Here is a 20,571-nt window from a genome sequence, read left to right on the forward strand (position 1 = left end):
GCCGCTGACCTATGTAGACTGAAACCAGTGTCATTTTAGCGTGTTGGGAAGCAAACCTGGCTGTGAGGCTGTGAGGATTTCCATTCTAGTAAAGCTTTGGAAACTTTTGTGTTGAAGAGTAGACTGACTCCCTCACGGTGATGGTCATCCCGTCCAGAAAACAGGAATTTATATCCTTTCAGTATTTCTGTCCCGAAGCTGAGCCGATGAACCTCGCTCGTAGCAAGGATGTCCAGCTCAAACTTCAATGCCTGCTCGACAAGTTCATAAAGTGTACTATCCTCTCGCAATGTCCTTATATTCCAGAATTCAAAGCGTAGGTGTTTTTTCGACCAATTAAAAATCTAACATTTAATGCATATGTTCCATAAGCCTGTATGTTACAGTATCAGTGGTAAAGAAATACGAGAAAACTTAAAAGTCATTATTGCTCAAAAAATATGGATGACAAAACTAAGTTTCTCTCAGATATCAAACAATTTGCGGAAGTAAACTTCAAGTAAAGGGCGACAATGACCTGTGCCACTAGTTATGAAAAACTTTAGATGGGGGGGGGGGGGAGAAGTAAAGTAACAAAATGTGAATTAAAAAAAATCTACTTTTCGTGGTAATTCCAAATATGTAAATATGACTCTTAATTTTTTTCATCTTAATTTTTTTCATTCGTCGGATGACCGATACCCTGAAATGTCGAAACCAACCGAAATACTATTATATAGGCTACTAGAAAATAGGCAATAAGTAATTAAACACTAAATGGTGAATCTATAAAATGTAGGAACCGGTTTATGAAATTAATGGATCCAATTTTATTATCAAGTTTTAAATTGATCTCCAATTTGAAAAGAAGTAATTGATCTCCAATTTGAAAAGAAGTAATTGATCTCCAATTTTAAAAGAAGTAATTGATCTCCAATTTGAAAAGAAGTAATTGATCTCCAATTTTAAAAGAAGTAATTGATCTCCAATTTTAAAAGAAGTAATTGATCTCCAATTTGAAAAGAAGTAATTGATCTCAAATTTTAAAATAAGTAATTGATCTCCAATTTGAAAAGAAGTAATTGATCTCCAATTTGAAAAGAAGTAATTGATCTCCAATTTGAAAAGAAGTAATTGATCTCCAATTTGAAAAGAAGTAATTGATCTCCAATTTGAAAAGAAGTAATGGATCTCCAATTTGAAAAGAAGTAAAGGATCTCCAATTTGAAAAGAAGTAATTGATCTCCAATTTGAAAAGAAGTAATTGATCTCCAATTTGACAAGAAGTAATTGATCTCCAATTTGAAAAGAAGTAATTGATCTCCAATTTGAAAAGAAGTAATTGATCTCCAATTTGAAAAGAAGTAATTGATCTCCAATTTGAAAAGAAGTAATGGATCTCCAATTTGAAAAGAAGTAATTGATCTCCAATTTGAAAAGAAGTAATTGATCTCCAATTTGAAAAGAAGTATCGGATCTCCAATTTGAAAAGAAGTAATGGATCTCCAATTTGAAAAGAAGTAATGGATCTCCAATTTGAAAAGAAGTAATTGATCTCCAAATTGAAAAGAAGTAATTGATCTCCAATTTGAAAAGAAGGAATGGATCTCCAATTTGAAAAGAAGTAATTGATCTCCAATTTGAAAAGAAGTAATTGATCTCCAATTTGACAAGAAGTAATGGATCTCCCATTTTAAAAGAAGTAATTGATCTCCAATTTTAAAAGAAGTAATTGATCTCCAATTTGACAAGAAGTAATTGATCTCCAATTTTAAAAGAAGTAATTGATCTCCAATTTTAAAAGAAGTAATGGATCTCCAATTTGAAAAGAAGTAATTGATCTCCAATTTGAAGAGAAGTAATTGATCTCCAATTTTAAAAGAAGTAATTGATCTCCAATTTGAAAAGAAGTAATTGATCTCCAATTTGAAAAGAAGTAATTGATCTCCAATTTGAAAAGAAGTAATGGATCTCCAATTTGAAAAGAAGTAATTGATCTCAAATTTGAAAAGAAGTAATTGATCTCCAATTTGAAAAGAAGTAATGGATCTCCAATTTGTCATTTTTTTCAATGAAAACATTCCAAAATAAGGTATTTTTCATAATTTAGGGGGCGCGTAGGGGGGAAATTTCCCCCTGCCAATTGACGCCAGTTACGTCATATAGTTCATACCCCTGAGTATGTACAAGGAAAAACTGGCCAAGGCTTTAAGATTGATCCTCTAAAGGTTAAGGGGAGGGGCGGGGTCAATATCAGCATCCTATGAGGGCAAGTTTAAAGAAAGTCGCATTTTTGCTCCCTTGTTGAGAAATTTTTCTTTCTCGGTTGCTGGAGGAATACCACCTGTAGTGAAACATTGATGGACTTGAAGCCAGGATCTAAAGCCAGGACTTGAAGCCAGAATTTGCCATCGAAATGAACTAAACAAATTATTTGGTTTTCTCGAAATTTTTCTTAATGCTACTTTGTGACAAAAAATGGCCAAGAATGGTTCTTTGTTCTGGTGGGATATCTCGTGTTAATAAAAAGGGCACTAGAGTGTTTAATATCCGTCAGAATGAGCCCTTTCTCGAAATTCTACCACCACTGGCTTGATATAAACCTGAAAAAAGAGCCATGCACATTTTGCAAGGCCGTACCCAGGATTTGTTTTCGGAGGGGGTTTTACTCATAGAAAAATTTCCGGGTGGGGGGATTTTACACACAAAAAACTCAAAAAATGCATAAAAAATTTGTTTATATCTATTTTTGTTACGTTTTTACGAGTCAGACAATTTTTTTTTTTTGGGGGGGGGGGGTCACAAACCGGGTAACCCCCCCCCCCCTCTGGATACGGCCCTGACATTTTGACTCCAGGTGAATCACAAATGGCAATCAAAACATGCAATATATTTTCTTTTTCACTTTATTTCATTATTTTCTGTATAGTTGGTGGATTAGGCATCTAATTCCCTCAGTTTTTTTCTTTCTGTATTCGAGCTGTTTCACGAATTTAATCCAAATTTTTTTCTATTCCCCATTCGGATTGTTTTTCTAATAAGACTAGTAAATATGACACGATACCAGCTGAAATTGACGGTCAAAAAGAAGTAATTCAGCAAAAGAGATTTAGCAGATAGACAGAAAAAAGGGAAATAAATAAAATTTCTGAGATATGGCGTGTAAGTGGCTTCCTTCAGTAGCAGTACAAATCACCATGCCTACCCGTTTGAGGATTGAGAAAAAAAGTAAAGAGGATAGTATATAATAACAAATAGATAAGTTTACCCGTCTGAGTCTGGAAAATAAATATTGAGAAACAAACCAAATACTGTAGAATAATAGATAAACATGTTTAGCCATAGGAGGAGCAAAAAAACACTGGATAATAATAATAAATTATTTAGTTTAGCTGTTGGAAGATTAAAAAAAAACATGTAAAATGGTATTTAATAAACAGATAAATATGTTTAGCTCTTAGTTGATTGAAGAGAACCTATCAAAATGTCATTTAATAATAAGTTTATATATTAGGCGTCTGAGAATTGAAAAACAAATTAACAAAAAATTACTAAATAATAATAAATTAACGTGTTTAACCATCTGAGCATTGAAAAAAATAAAAGATAAATAAAAGTAACATAGTAACAATAAATTAATAGGTTTATATGTTGGAAGAACAACAACAAGAAAACATATAAAATGCAAGTAAGTAATAGTAAGTATGTTTAGCTGTTTGTCGGAAAAAAAATTACCATATAATGATAAATAAATATGTTTATTTCAACCGTTTAGAATTGAAAAACAAAGTAACAGACAAATTACAGTACAAAAATTAATTAAATTGTCCAGCCGTAAAAAAAGAAAGAGAACATTTGAAATACTGTTTAATAGTAAATAAATAGTTTAGCCGTTTGATTATTGGAAAAAAAAATGCAAAATACCATGTAATAACAGATAAATATGTTTAGCCGTTTGAGATTTTGAAAAAAAAAAACGAAAAAGAAAACATATGAAATAATATTTAATAATAAATAGATGTTTAGCCTTTTGATGATGGAAAAATTCCTAAAAAATACCATGTAATAACAAACAAATATGTTTTGATGTTTGTTGATTGAAAAAAAGCTATCAAAATACCATATAATAATAAATAAATATGTTTAGCCACTTGAGATAAAAAAACAACTAAAAAACAAATTACTATGTAATTATAGATAAAAGTCTTTAGCCGTTTCATGAAAAAATAAATAAATAGACGCTACATAATAATAATAAATTAATAGGTTTAGCCTTTAAAAGGATTTAGCCGCTTAAAAAAAAAAGAAGAAAGATACTATCAAAAACAAATTACCGTATAATAATGGTTAAATTTCAAATCTGTAAAATTTATTAAGTGCAACGTTACCCGTCGTAATTTATTGGTATGAATAAATTTGTTTCAGATTAGGGTAAAAACACATAAAAATAGGGTATTCAATAAAAATTTTATTTTTTAGTCGTATTTATTTTCTCTCCTTTTGACGCTGCAATTCTGGCTATAACAGAATTTTCAAAACTTTTAAAGGAAATAACAATTTCCTTTATTGTATTAGAAATCTAAAGATGGATTGAACTTTTTTCTACAACATCAGAAAATATACTGCTTCTGGAGACCAAGAAAGAGATAAGATAGAAACTGAAAATTGGACAAAAGTGGAAATGAAAATGATAAAGTGGAAAAAAAAGAATATTATACGTTATTTCGAACTCCCTGATATAAGAGAAAAGGATGACTTTCCTGTCTGAGATTATTCATATCTTTATGGGAACTGGAGAATCGGGGGATTTTTCAGAGCAATCGGGATCGGATAATTAACGAGAAGAGTGTTTTAGACGCGAATTCTTATATTTTTCTGTCTAATGTCTTCTATTTGAAATACCCCTGAGGGGAACATTTTTAATCAAACTTGGAAGATTATCCATATATCTTTGCAGTATTTATGTATTCCTTGCCACCTGGCTAAGTAAATGTGAAAAAAAAGAACTTTTTTCCATGTTTTAGACCCACTTGTGACTAATTAAGGAAAGGAATAAAAGGCTGCCAAATTTTGCGATTTAGTCAATAACCCACTGTTTCAGTTTATAAAGATACTGATCTGCAATAATTCGCAAATGTAATCAAAACATTGGTTCTGAAAAGGATGCCATGTCATAATTTCTGGTTGAAATTTTGACAAACGAGAGGGGGGAGATCAGTACATATAGATTTTCAGAATGAGGGTGTAGGGGTCTTGGGACTGTCTTAACTATGGTACCGTAGTGACGTATTCACAAGACTGACGCGAAAAATTTAACGTATTTGAAACATCCACATGTTAGGATTTGGCTTTTAGTCGTTTTCTGGTCTCAATTCATTCCTTCATAGAAAGGAATTTTCTTATTATTATATGTTAGAAAATTTCTAATAGAAATTTTCTATTAGAAAAGCCCTAATCAGTACAGGCTACGTGAAATTATGAACCTTGAAATGTTTAACATTAGCCAGGATTGTCAATTTCAGAATTCTGTGCCAAGTTATCTCCTTTAGTTAGAACTTGGAAAAGTATTCTAAAAGAAATCTGCATAAAGAATATGTTTTCCTTCTGCTCATTTGACAGAAATTTAAGAGAAAGGGTGGAGAAGATGTATTATTTTTTGTTCGCAAAAGGTCGTTTGTAACCCCTGTTCCATAAAACTATAAAATAAGACAATGATAATATTATTCATAAGTGTATGAGAAAAAATATAATGTATGTAATATAATCATACATAAAACAAATAAGATATTATAAGATATATTATTCGCCAACAAAAATTTTCAGTCCTTGTATATCTTATTTGCTGTTTTTCCAGTTACCTTCTTCTGAAAGATAGGGATCTCTTGGTTTTTGTTCATCGTTGGTAAAGTCGAAATATTCGATGTTTTTTTTGTTTTTTTTTTGTTTTGTTTTTTATCTTGATTTTACTGGCATGAATTTTATAACAAACAATAGGTCCCTTGTTGTTTATTTTTAGGTATGTGTATTCAGTTTTTGCTAATAGCATTATCCAAGACACGTGTGGAAAGAATGGGATCTATTAAAATGAATGAAAAGAAGGGAAAAAGACGAAAACTCGTGGTAATAAAAATCAGTACAATTATATAAATAAAAATGGTCTCAGCTCACTTTTTCATATTTTATAGAATATTAAAACAAGCATTCCAGCAAATAATAAGCATTCCAGCAAATAATAACATTCCAGCAAAAAATTTGCTGGAATAGTTTGAACAGGGCCTCCATTAGCGATAAGGAAGTTCTAAAGAGAGATGGAAAGAACATTTTAAGAGTATGTTAAACCGTGATAAAGCTCCAGGAAATAATATAGGAAATAATGAAAAAGTTTGTGACAATTTGGATGTCAAAGAAGATTTATTTTTTGAGGAACAATTAGTGACAGTTCTAAAGGGATTAAAAAATAATAAGGCCTCGGATGCCGATAGTGTGGTAAATGAGTTTTAAAACGCGATGGTTGTGAAACTAGAGATAAATTACTGAAGATTATGAATTATGAAAAAGGGGAAGTACCTGACGATTTTAGGGTGATTATGGAGGCATTGGTTTGGTATCTATAGGAATCGACATATTTAGTATGATTTTTGATTTAGAGATGCAGTAGATGAAGTTTTAAAAGAAGAACAGTGTGGTTTTAGGTAGGGGAAAGGATTCGTCGACCAAATTTTCCCTCTTAGGTTAATAATTGAGAAGAGCCTGAGCTTTTAAACACATTTGGTCCTCAGTTTTATATATTATGAGCAAGCGTTCGATTCTGTTGATACTGCTACTACTAACAAATCACCGCGCCACCAAGACGCCTGATGCCAACACAGCTACGCACGCTCCTTCCCCATCCCAATCTATTCAAGGCCTCCCTCTTTACACCATCCCAGGAAGTTCCCATTTCCTTTAAATGTTTCTTTTTGACATCCTCGTACCCTAGCCGCGGACGACCTGCTTTCCGTTTAGCCCTAGACGGTTGGCCGAAAACGAAAATCTTTGGCAATCTGTCATCCTTCATCTGCAGAACGTGGCCTAACCATCTCAACCTTTCTCTCATTATAGCCCTAGAAAATGGGATTGAACCACACTTCTCGTACAGCCTACTGTTTGAAATATGGTTATTAAGCCGATTACCCAGAACAATCTGTAGGCAATTTTTCTGGAAATTATCTAGCAAATCTTCATCCGCTTTTCGGAGCGCCCATGCTTCAGAGCCATATTTGACCACTGTCATCACCGTAGCTGAAGAGCACTGTAGCTGATTCTGTTGATAGAAGAGCTTTAGGGAAGGTCTAAATTATTTTGAGTGAATAGTGCTATGTACGAAAATATCAGGACGGAGATCTATACGGAAGACTGAGGACTTGCTAGATCTTCTCTAGAGGAATTATTAACGGATTTTTTTTCGATACCGGTTTCACCCACCATATTTCAAATAATACGCTCTACGAAAATATGGCTGTATCCGCTTTCTAGGGCTATAAGGGCTATAGGGCTATAAAAGATTGAGATAGCTGGGACATATTTTAAGGATGAGGGGAGGTCGTAAGAAATGATTTTAAAGGAAATTGGAAATTCTTGGGAGAGTTTAAAGAGGGAAGCTTTGAATAGATTGGTATAGAGGAGGAGCGCGAGCAGCTAAGTTACTAGTAGTAATGAAATTTATTTATTTTTATAATAAAGATATCTGAAGCTCAAGAATTGAAAGTCGACGTATTGGTAATTTCCATTACTTACTTTATCGGAAATGATGAAAAGAAGTATCGATTTGATCAGTTCTTTTGTTTTCAGTAAAAGTGCTTGTATGTAAACCTCCTGAATATAACCGTTTTTAATAAAAACTCAAATTTATAGGTGTCTGATGTCAATGATGACGTAAGACGTGCAGCTGTAACAGCAATTGGATTTCTTCTATTTAGGTAAGTCCTTCTAAGTTGTCAATACGGTTTTTATTCATTTTCACGCGAGAGTGGGTCCTTTGGGCCTGCATTCCACCGTAACGTCCATATTTTTACATGCTTTGACGTATTTTTAGCATAGTTCATGTAGACGTTTTGAGTCCTCTCATTTGCTTGCAACACTTTCAGTACCAAAAATGCCTCTGTCCTACCTCCTACTTCTCCTGCCTATTTATAGCACCAGTAATGGCTCACTATAGAATAGAACTCCGGACGTAAAATTAAATATGTTACAAGTAACAATCTACTAGTTAAGGAAGAAGCATCTTTAATTGGTTTAATTGTCTCTGTTGGGTATTTAATTTGACTAATTGGATTAATCACCAGTTTAGTAACCCGGCTAATTGGCTTGGCTGTGTAGAACAGGGCCATGGCCTGGATCTTGATTTGGGGCCGGGGGATTAGGCTGGTTGAAAGTTGAGACATTTTTAGGTGTTCTTAACTATTTATTAAATGGCCAAAAACATGTATTTATTTAAATGCTCAGATTTCTGAGAGGGGGTGGGCAGAGATGCCATCTGAACATTAGTACAGTCCGCAAGACACTTTTCCAGCCGTGTGGCCACGAAAAACTTTGTGAAAATGTGTCCATTTCGGAGGTGATATTATTTTTACCAAACGAATTTTCTTTTTCAGACATATTTTTCAGTTTTTTTTTTATCTCTGGCACATTTATTTACACTCAGCTACTTTTTTCTACTCAGCTATTTGCAACTAGTGTCTCAAAAATGCTAGCCCGCCATAACCTGAAGTTTTTGAAAACCCTTTAAGATCCTTTTCTGTCCTTTAGGACCCCTTTCGATAACAATTTTCATTAGTAGGCTACTACTTTGCTTGCCTTAGAGTATCGTAACAAGGTTGCATTAGGCGATCATAAAAGGGTTATCTGAAGATAACTCTGAAACAGAGCTGTCGCTCTTTGGGATTTTCTTTAAGATCTTGAATTTCATTCCCGAGCTTAGGATCTTATGAAAAGTATCATTTATTCAACATTACCCTTAAAAGTAATTTTAAGCATAAAATTATTAATGTTTGATATTCTGCGATTTGTTTCAAACCTGGAGATTTTTTTGCTAGTTTAGAATATTTGTTCGTTCTGAGGCCGGAAAGGAAACAATTTTTAAGAAGGCTAAAAACGTCGGCCTGATGACAGTGAATTTTAAAATCCCCTTTGTAGTCTTTTTGAATATAAGTTGGGGCTGCCTATCTCTGGGATTTTCCCCAAGGTCTTAGAATTTCAGTCTTAAAAAATCACCCTAGAAAAATATATTAAACATATTTATTGTTATTGTTTCATATCATCGGATTGTCTTTACAATCCTTTTTTTTTTGCAAATAGGTTTTGGGATATTGTTGAGTTCTCAGTAGGAACTCTGCTCTGAAAAGAAATTTGTGATTACATTTAACAAGGTAGTTTACAAGTCATTTAAGGAATTCTGGAAACAATTGTTGGAAAAATTCTTTGATGGTTCCACTAAAGATAATTTCTAATAAGATGATAAAGTGAAACCAAATTAGCAAATGAAAAGTCTCCAAGGGTCTTGCCAAAGAGTATGGGTAACTTATACGAATAATAAAATTATTATTAGAAATATAAGTTATTATCAGAAATATATATTATATTTAGAAATATAAGTTATTATTCTTATGTAATAATATATAAGAATCGAAACTGGCGCTAGTGTCGAATGATAAATAATCTGTGCAATCTAGCGGCTGTCCTTTCTTGGTAGACCGTAATTGTGTTTTCTAGAAACTGAGATCAATCATTTATTCCTGCATTAATATTGCCAGTTACACTAATTTCACTAATGCTGTCGGATTATTTCACAAAAACAACGTCAAGAAATACCTACTGCTAGATGGCATTGGTGATCTTTTTTCGTCGTCAAAGTTAACCACGCCCTTTGGCCATTGCTTTAATATATTATGTCTTCCAAGGGTTGAAATTACTGTGGATTGTTGAAATCACCGGATTTTTAGAAGGGTGCTTACTGAACTGAAGAAAGTCTCCTGGATAAGTTGACGGGAAAATCCCTGCGGGTATGGTTAAATATAGAGGATTGTGTAAAGGATGTGGTTCAACATAGTCATTGCAGGGAATGACCTTGAACCATAGAACTTATCTGCCTCACTAGTATGGGATAGAGACGGGATTGATTCATGATAGCTTGGACGTTGAAAATCTTCGTTTAGATTAAAATACCCATCGAAAGTAATCAGATATGATTAAATTTGGATACCTGATGATATACCGTGGATACCTGATGATATTTTCCCTAAGGCGCAATTTTCCCTATGGTCATGGCGAAAGCAATGTTACAAAAAAAAAAACTTCACAAAATTCGGCAAAAAAAATACATGTAATTTTGCTACTTTTTTACGATTCGGATAAAATATTCGGGGGTGGGGTTCAAACCAGGGGCCCCCCTCCCCTGGATACGACCCTGGTTGTGGATATAATTTCGGTAGACATGTATAATATTTCCCCAGAGAGTTACAGTTTTGCACTCGTTATATATTCTTGATCCTCCAGGGGGGGGGGGTTAGACCTTGTCTAAGATTTTTTTCAAATCTCTTGCTTTATTTTTTCCTCGTTGCAAAGAAAATGCATTTCAGAATATTAAGGCAATGAATGTTGCCATAAAATTGCTATTAAAAAAATTGGATAAGCTAAAATTCTACTTCTGCATAAAAACATGACCTGGTTTATACTTGACCTGGGAAAACTGGTTCCAATTTTGCCCCCACCTCACCCCTTTTGCAGGACTTAGACGAAGTTACGCCACTGAGCAGATAGCTCTTGAATTGCATTTATTGTTAAAATATTGCACTAACAGGTCTTTCGCTGGAAAGTCGTTTTTTTTTTTTATTTTTTTATTTTTTATTTTTTTGTATTTCATAATTTTTCTTTTTTTATATTTGTATGTAGCACCCTGAATATTTATTAATAAGCTTTTTTTGCAATTGCAGTTTTTGTGATTTTTAGCGTTCAATATCCAATCGCAATTGATTTTTTCTTATTGTGATTCAAAGGAAAGAGTATAGGTAACTAATATGAGTGGGAACTGGCGCTAGTGTTGAAAAAACTATAAACGCCATCTAGCGTTTGGCAACACATTTGCCAACACAGAAATTCTTTAAAATGTTCAAGTTGCATTCAACATAGCACAATATTTACGGTTATCCAATATGTTACTGTAATTAATTACAAACAGCTGTGTTACTGACGGGACTAAAATTGTAATTTATTAGTCAAAAAGTTTAAAAAAACTCACTCCTTGAAGTGACAAAACACGTAAAACGTTACAAATTCACGATTTTCTAAAAAAAAAAAAAAAAAAGTTAAAATTATCGCCAAATTTGTTTTCTGGATCAAGTATAGAAGCCCTTGCCCGGATAATAAGATATAGAAGGAATATTTTTTAGTCTAGATAGGTCTATAGTTTAATCTAAAATTAATTCATTCTGTAAATTACAATGGTACGTCTTCATGGAGTTGCTACTTTGTTGTTTATCATTGAAATGACCACTCAGTTTTCCCAGAGGGGTCTTCACTTTCCGCCACCTGATGTACATCTCGTATCGCCACGTGTGCTATACAGTTATGCCACACATTGCACAGTTTCGTCACGCGTGGCACAGTCCCCGCAGCGCTTGACACAGTTCCGCCACACTTGATATACTTTCGCCATTCTTGGCATTAGCCACCTGGCGTATGTGATTTCTGAAGGTCGCTTCTTGGCTCTTAAAGTAAGCTAACCGAAAATTTTTATTTAGGCGAAAGAATTTAGTGTAACAATTTCCCCAGACTTCGCCAATTCAAATGCTATTTTTAACATGTCATAGATGGTTTGTTTAGAATAATCTCCAGGGAGACCTCTGCATAATTAACAAGGGGGGGGTCCCCTTTAGAAAGGAAGTATATGTTGTTGGTTACTTTATGCTGGTAACTTTGATCTCAGCACAAGTCAAATATTTGAAATTGCCCAAAATTGCCAAATTGTTTCACACTTATTTTTTTTCCAAATTCTAAGATTTAACTTTGTTCATCTTTTTTATCGGGAACAACTTGGCATATATATTTGTTTTGAACCCCTAGAGTTGTCCTAAAAATTTTCAGGATTGATTTCTTTTAGAGTAGGAAATTAAATTTGAAAAAGTCGCTTCTTTTCTATCTTATTTAGAGCTTTGGACTTCTGAACTCACATATAAAAATAGAATCTAAGGTCAGAATGATGTCCAATTGAATGATGTTTTTTTTCGTGTTTTTTTTTTTTTATTTTAAAAAATTGCAATGTTCATTAAAAAAACCTATCTTCAGAACGATTAGTTTTACAGAAAGATCTAAATATAAAGATTAAGAGTTATCCCAAAAATACACTTAAAGTGTCAAGGACTCCAAAATAAAGACTTTTACCCCCTGGATCTGTCTTAGGTCTGCTTATACTTGAAAACCGCGATTTTCTAAGATTTTTATTTCGTTTTTTTTTAAACTATGAAAGTTTTCGGGTATTATGACATTTAGGGTATGGCCACGCTGATTCCTGAATATAAAGCAAAATACTTAGTTAAATGTGACACAAAATACTTAGTTAAATTTTGTCCGTTACAAATTTTGGTCCATTTTTGTCCGTTATAAATTCTAACGTTAATAGTCTGTTGATTCCTAAAGACAATTACGCATTCAAAAGATTATTAATTGTATGTATGTATGTATTGGATTAACGACGCTCCCTGACTACTAAGGTTTCCCAGTCTGATTTTGTGTGCCGGGGACGCAAAATAAAAAAAAAAAAATAAAAAATAAAAAAAAAAAAAAAAAAAATCTCTGCTTTCGCTTTAAACCGCATAACTGCACACGGAGGTATTTTTCATTCTATATATGTATGTATTGGATTAACGATGCTCCCTGACTACTAAGGTTTCGCAGTCTGAATTTTGTGGTGAGACGCAAAATTCAAAAAAGGAGGCGAATTCAAAGGACAAAGAATTAAAAATTGTGGCGGATATTCTTCTGTCTTATTCTAAAAAATGAAGACAGGTCACGTTCTTCTTTAAAGGCTCTTTGGATAGTCAATTGACGTATCTAACATGCACATTACCATTGCAGAAAGAGCAAATATCCTGGAATTCGCCTTGAAGTCCAAACCTCAGGGAGGAATAGGCACCATTTTTCCAAGCTTCTTGGCAAAGTTTTAATTTTTCAATTGTCATTCAAATTTTTTCAGTTTTTCATTGAAAATTGTATTCTAAACTGTATCTAATGTTTAACATATATGGTCCAGGATTGCCACCCCTAGTGATTTATTACTCTTTCTAGTGATCTTTTATATTGTCAAAACAACAAATCACTAAATCAACACATAAATCACTAGATTATTGAAGAACATCAATAAATCAACCAAAAATCACTAAAATTTATTGATTTTTTTTCTCACAGGGCAACCCTGATAGTGTTTTGTAAGTTTCCTCTTAACGAATTCAGACAATCAGATTTTATTTTCCCTGCCATAACTACTTTAATGGTAAAGAACTCCTTATTGTCGCCAAAATTATTGAGTACGTTTAACAGTAAAATTTATACATATTACGGTCTTCTATCCCTCAACCTCGGCTCATCCTTCATGAGTGAGGCACTGTGTTGGGGTTATTTTCTGCAAAAAAATGTTTATAGCTGAACAAAAAAATGGTTCAAACAGATGAGTCTACTGTCTCCTAAGATTAGGCGTGGTGGCTGCCACGCCTAATGGTCGTATCTGACATAGTCACACTTCTAAGATAATGCCCAAGACCATTTGCTATGCCGTTGTCTGAAGGACAACCAGCGGGCCAATATTGATCAGGAGGATCAAAGAGCGATTAAATATAGATGGGTATGCCTATCCTGAACTACTTACAGCGGCGTAAATTTACTGAAAATTAGGGGGAGGGGCAACATGTATTTCTCAAAATATGCGGGGTGGGGGGAGTTGCCGTTTTTTTTTCATTTTTCAGTGAAAATACCAAGAAAAAATCCAATCTTCAATGAAAATACCTGCATGGAAGGTTTTTTTTTAATCTAGGGGGAATTCTAGGGTTCAAATTCATCGTGATTCAATTTCTAAAAAATTCATCAAATTCAATTTTCCTGGCTTATGACTTGAAATCCATTTCCTCTTTGTCTCTCTAGCTTGATAGTCTAAAGCTCAATTTGAATTATTATAAAAACCTTTTACAGTGTTATTGATGAATTTATTGAGATTTAAAATGGAATTTTCTTTTGCAAAAAATGAGCCACTCAGGTGCACATTTTGGAATGTATTGAGGAGTGGAGGAACACATCGAATATGAAAACACAGGGTTTAAAAAAATATGATAGTAGGTAAATAAAACGGGAATTAGCTCCTCCTTCAGATTTTGGATGCTCTGCCCTAGTCTCCCCTCCTTTCTCTAATAAACATCATTTACAACATCCTTGAATAGAAGGTAACAAAGCTACAATGCGAAATTACGAGTAGTGAAAGTTGTGTTCCGACACATAGATTCCTTAGAAATTTCCACTTGAACAGTTTTCTTGGGGTCACTGGTGGCTTATTGGCATGTACTATGGAATTTATCTACTATGTATTTACTTGCATTGGAAGTACTTGAAAGAAATATTGAGGAGTAAGAACTTAAATAATAATTTAGGCTAATCCGCTAGTTTTTTTATATAATAAATCATAACTTGAACCAGTTTATAGTTTGAGATCACGGGCTTTTTTGCTGCTTTAATATTATCGCATTATATCGGTGACTTTGGCTCTATTTGAAATGATGCTGCCTATTCAGGGAGACGAACATGATCCAGGAATACTAGTCATTCTAAAAATGGAAGACACAAGTATCGCTATTTTGGACCAGTGTGCTTGCACAACCCTCCCCCCCCTCCACCTTACCCCCATTTAAATTCAATTCTCTGTTGAACGAACGGGATCTAGTAAAAAAGAGGTGCAGTCGAGGATTAGGCAGGCCAGTGGAGCTTCTAATTGACTAAAGCTAGTTTGGTGATCTAAAAAGTATTCCACTAAACTGAAACTAAGGTTTTTCAACAGTAACGTTCTCTCGGCCCTTCTGTATAGTAGCGAGTGCTGGAAACTGAACCAACAGCAGTAAAAGAGGATTCTTTCGTTTGAGAACAACTGTCTTTGAAGAATACTAAACATCGACTGGAGAGCGCATGTAACAAACCAGTCAGTTCGATCTATGTCGTGCCAGCCCCTGGTAACAGATGTCATCCGGCAACGAAGATGGCGTTACTTGGGGCATGTTATCCGTATGACGGAGGATAGACTTCCTAAAACTCTACTGGAATGGCAGCCGCAGGGATACCATAGAAGAGGACGGCCGAAAAATACACTTTGTCGCACCTACCAGCGGGACCTCAAATACATCAATACGACGGTCCAGCCCCTTTGGGAAGATATATGGGCAGCAGCACATATGAGTGATGATTGGTGGCTCTTCCTGGATGCCTCTGGTGGCACAGGAGGAACTAAGGTCTAAGGTAAGGTCCATCCGGATATAAATTAACTCATTTGTTTTTATACCAAAACAAATTATTCTAAATGTTTTTGCGCCATCTATTCAATGCACGTTTGAAAATAAAATAATAATAAATAAAATGCTATTTAATTCATTTGACACGCATGCAATGGATTATAAGAAAATAATTTTGTTATGTTTTTTTTTATGTCTCTCGACCCTTGCTTAGTGGCGGATAATTAAGCGTCCTGTTCTACTTATATACGGGGTTTATTCAAAATACCGAAAAAAAAGCAGTGCAACAAAAAACTTAACCCTCCTAAAGCTTTCGCTTGCTTGGAGTAAATGCTTAAACATACGAATATAACTTATAAAATAGAAGAAAAGGGGAAAAGAGAGAAAAAACAATTCTGCAGTTAGCCTTCTCCTGGTTGCAACAACCCTTCCACAACCTAACTCATTCCACCTACCAACACACTCAAAAAAAACTGTTTCGATCCAACAAAAATTTTGATAATTTTTTTCTCTTTTTTCCTCCAGTTTCTTGTATGATGTAATTAATGTTCGCGTTCTTCAAAATTTTTTCTTTGTTCTTGTTGTACTCTTTTACGGAGACAATTTCGCAGATCTTAGGGAATTAGTCGTAATTAAAATTTGCCAGAATGTTCACATTGTTTACCCTACTGCGAGATGTCTTAAGAACTTTCTTATAACTCACCAGTTTCATTACTCAATCTCATCTTCAATTTCTTATTTCTTGTAATTAACATTCGCGTGTTTTAGATTTTTCTCATTGATTGTAGTTCTGTGTGGAAACAATTTTGGCACTTGTTAGGAAATTAACGGGAACATGTGGCTTGTAATTAAATTTTGCCACATTTCTTTTCTGTTTTATTATCTTGGTGAAATGAATAGATACGTCTTATTGGTGAGATTGGCTGGAGAATAGTAGCTGTTGCGATTGAAGAATGTAACTGAAGATTTTTTTTTTTTTTTTTTTTTTTTTTTTTTTTTTTTTTTTTTTTTTTGAGAAACACAATAGCAATGCTTCAAATCTTTGTCTGTTTTTAAGAAGAATCGAGTCGAGAAACGTAAAATCTTTACTAATTAGTGGAAACTGTAAATATTTTTGTGAAATTAATATATATATATATATATATATATATATATATATATATATATATATATATATATATATATATATATATATATAAGGAAAAAAAGCCGCTCAAAACTCACTAAGGAAAAAAGTGACGCATAAGGTACCAATGGATTGAATCAAATTTCAGCTAATGTTATTCACAAGTTTTTAAAAATGGTGTTCAGATGCGTGCTGTCTCTGTCCAAACATCAGTATCGAGGAAGTTCCCATTCCCGTGTAAAATTCGGTGCTTAGCTGCAAAAAGTCGCAGCTCCCGCATCCAGTCCTGAACTTTATTAAATAAAAAAAACAAGTTTTTTTAACTGAAAGTAAGGAGCGACATTAAAACTTAAAACGAACAGAAAGTATTCCATATATGAGAGGGACTGTCCCCTCCTCAACGCCTTGCTCTTTACGCTAAAGTTTTTTATTTTTTAAAAAAAATAGAGTTGTAAGAAAGTCAAACTTTAGCGTAAAGAGCGAGGCGTTGAGGAGGGGACAGCCCCTTTCATATACGGAATAATTTCTGTTCGTTTTAAGTTTTAACGTTGCTCCTTACTTTCAGTTAAAAAAATTTGTTTTTTTTATTTAATTTTTGAACGTTTTTGAATAAATGCAGGTTTTGATCTTGGCTCACCTTACATGAATAACTAAAACACAATTTTCATATTAGTTTACTTTTATTGGGTTAAATAGCTTTATGTAAACTTGTTTCATTTTATTTACGAACATTTTTATTTGTAATAAATATATGTAGCTTACGAATTAACTTACGTAACGAACTTATCTATTAATATATTGTTAATACGTACATTAGGGGGTTTGCCCCCTAGTCAATACCTTGCTCTTTAAGTTAAAGTTCAAATTTTGTTCCAATTCTTTAAAAATGGCCGCTTAATCACAAACGCCGTTAAATAAAATAAATAGCTCTTATGAAAGTACTAAAAAATCTTTGGCTTAAAGAGCGAGGTATTGACTAGGGGGTGAACCCAATCATATATGTAATATTTTCTGTTCGTTTAAAGTTTTGATGTTGCTGCTGTTGCAGTTGAAAAACTTGTTTTTTTATATTTAATTTCTGATCTTTTTCTAAATAATGCTGGGAAGTCGGGCGTCCCCTTCATAGCAATGTCCCTTCCCCCATGAGAACTTCCTTCATGGAAAAATTCTCCTACTTAACCCCCGACCCCAGGCATATACGCAGGAATTTGTTTCGGGGGGGGGCAAGTCCTTCAAACCCATTATTCTGTGAGAAAAAACAGAAAATTATGGGAAAATGAAAAAAATCGTGAGATTTTTTTTTTTTTTGGGGGGGGGGCGGGTCCGGCGGCCCCCCCTGCGTACGCCCCTGCCCGACGCCCCCCCCCCCACTACCAGCAAAAATCTCCCCTGAAAACGTCTGTACTGTATACTTCCCAATAACCAATACTATAAGTTAACATTGGGTAAATTTCATAACTTTCAGCCCTCCTCCCGGGAACTTCGGGGGATTAAATCATCTAAAAAGACATACTTATAATATTTTTGAACATGCTGAACAAAATGGCTATCTCAAAATTTTGATCAGGTGACTTTGGGAAAACAATGAGCGTGGGAGGGGGCCTAGTTGCCCTCCATTTTTTTTGGTCACTTAAGAACGGCATTAGAACTTTTAATTTCCGTTCAAATGATCCCCCCCACGATATTCTAGGCCCACTGGGTCTACACTATCCCCCCTGGAAGAAAAATAAAAAAAAAAACACGCATCCTTGATATTTCTTTTGGCAAAAAATGCAAAATTCCCCATTTTTGTAGTTAGGTGCTTGAAACCTCTCCAGTAGGGTTCTCTGATACGCTGAATATGATGGTGTGATTTTCATTAAGGTTCTATAACTTTTAGGGGTCTTTCCCCCTTTTTTCGAAATCAGCCAAATTTTCTCAGGCGCGTAACTTTTGATAGGTAAAATTAAACTTGATGAAACTTATTTGTTTGAAATCAAAATTAAAATTTGATTCTTCTGATGTATTTATTGGTATCAAAATTCCGTTTTTTAGAGTTTCGGTTACTATTGAGCCGGGTCTCTCCTTACTTACAGTTCGTTACCACGAACTGTTTGATCAAATAAAAAGAAACAAGTTTTTTTTAACTGAAAGTAAGGAGCAACATTAAAACTTAAAACGAATTGAAATTATTCCGTATATTAAAGGGGCTGTCCCCTCCTCAACGCCTCGCTCTTTACGCTAAAGTTTTTTATTGTTTAAAAAAAATAGAGTTGTGAGAAAGTCAAACTTTAGCGTAAAGAGCGGGGAGTTGAGGAGGGGACAGCCCCTTTCATATACGGAATAATTTCTGTTCGTTTTAAGTTTTAACGTCGTTCCTTACTTTCAGTTAAGAAAAACTTGTTTTTTTATTTAATTTTTGAACGTTTTTGAATTAATGCAGGTTTTGATTTTGGCTCACCGTATATGAATAATTAAAAAAAAATCGCATATTAATTTTACTTTTATTTGTGTAAATGGCTTTCTCGAAACTTGTTTAATTTTATTTACGAACGTTTTCATGAGTAATAAATATACGTAACTTACGAATTAACTTACATAACGAACTTCTATATTCATAGATTTTTAATACGTATATTAGGGGTTTTCGCCCCCTAGTCAATACCTTGCTCTTTAAGCTAAAGTTCGAGTTTTGTTCCAATTCTTTAAAAATGACCCCTTTATCACAAAGGCCGTTAATTAGAATAAATAGCTCTTATGAAAGTACTAAAAAATCTTTGACTTAAAGAGCGAGGTATTGACTAGGGGGTGAACCCAATCACATGCGTAAAATTTTCTGTTCGTTTTAAGTTTTGATGTTGCTCCTTACTTTCAGTTGAAAAACTTGTTTTTTTATTTAATTTCTGATACCTTTCTTTAATAATGCTGGGAAATCCCTCACCCCCTTCATAGCAATGTCCCTTCCCCCATGAAAACTTCCTTCATAGAAAGATCCTGCCATATAACCCCCGACCCCCCCCACCTACCAGAAAAAAGTCCCCTGAAAACGTCTGTATACTTCCCAATAACGAATACTATATGTTAACATTGGGTAAAGTTCATAACTTTTAGCCCTGCCCCCGGGGACTTCGGGGGATTAAGTCATCCTAAAAGACATACTTATCATATTTTCGACCATGCTGAACAATATGGTTGTCTCAAAATTTTGATCGGATGACTTTGGGAAAAAAATGAGCGTGGGAGGGGGTCTAGTTGCCCTCCATTTTTTTTGGTCACTTAAAAAGGGCACTAGAACTTTTAATTTCCGTTCCAATGAGCCCTTTCACGATATTCTACGACCACTGGGTCGACACGATCACCCCTGGGGAAAACAACAACAAATAAACAAGCATCCGTGATCTTTCTTTTGGGAAAAAATGCAAAATTCCAAATTTTTGTAAATAGGTGCTTGAAACCTCTACAGTAGGGTTCTGTGATATGCTGAATATGATGGTGTAACTTTCATTAAGGTTCTATAGCTTTTAGGGGGTCTTTCCCCCTTTTTTATAAAATCAGCCAAATTTTCTCAGGCGCGTAACTTTTGATGGTTTAGTTTTGTCAAGTTTAGTTTTGAACTAAACTTGATGAAACTTATATATTTGAAATCAGCATTAAAATCTGATTCTTTTGATCTATCTATTGGTATAAAAATTCCGTTTTTTAGAGTTTCGGTTACCATTGAGCCGGGTGGCTCCTTACTTGCAGTTCGTTACCACGAACCGTTTGAAAAACTCTTGTGTCTAGGTTTTCAAATTCTAGCTGAACTTCCATGTTTAAGCAAGTGCATGGCCAGGCGTACATGCCTAGGGATGGAAGTCTTCACGGACTTGCATGTGAACGCCGCTTCAATCAACATGTTCCCAGTGAGTATTTTGAAGGAATTTCAAATTCTAGCAATATTTTGCCTTATACTTCGCATTCGTGCTTAAG

The 20,571-nt window shown here is 34.1% G+C and overlaps 1 protein-coding gene across 2 annotated transcripts in view; it reads left to right on the forward strand.

Moving 5' to 3' along the window:
- LOC148941649 (26S proteasome non-ATPase regulatory subunit 1-like) overlaps positions 1-20,571 on the forward strand; it is a 775,304-nt gene that overhangs the window by 612,553 nt on the left and 142,180 nt on the right. For both annotated transcript variants that reach the window (XM_089104030.1, XM_089104029.1), the window contains exon 5: positions 7,873-7,937. In XM_089104030.1, the coding sequence (XP_088960156.1) occupies positions 7,873-7,937 (65 nt within the window). The remainder of the gene's footprint in view (positions 1-7,872; positions 7,938-20,571) is intronic.

Source organism: Artemia sp. Qi Xiang Cuo, chromosome 18 (assembly GCF_049724085.1).
Source record: "Artemia sp. Qi Xiang Cuo chromosome 18, ASM4972408v1, whole genome shotgun sequence".
Lineage (NCBI taxonomy): Eukaryota > Metazoa > Arthropoda > Branchiopoda > Anostraca > Artemiidae > Artemia > Artemia sp. Qi Xiang Cuo.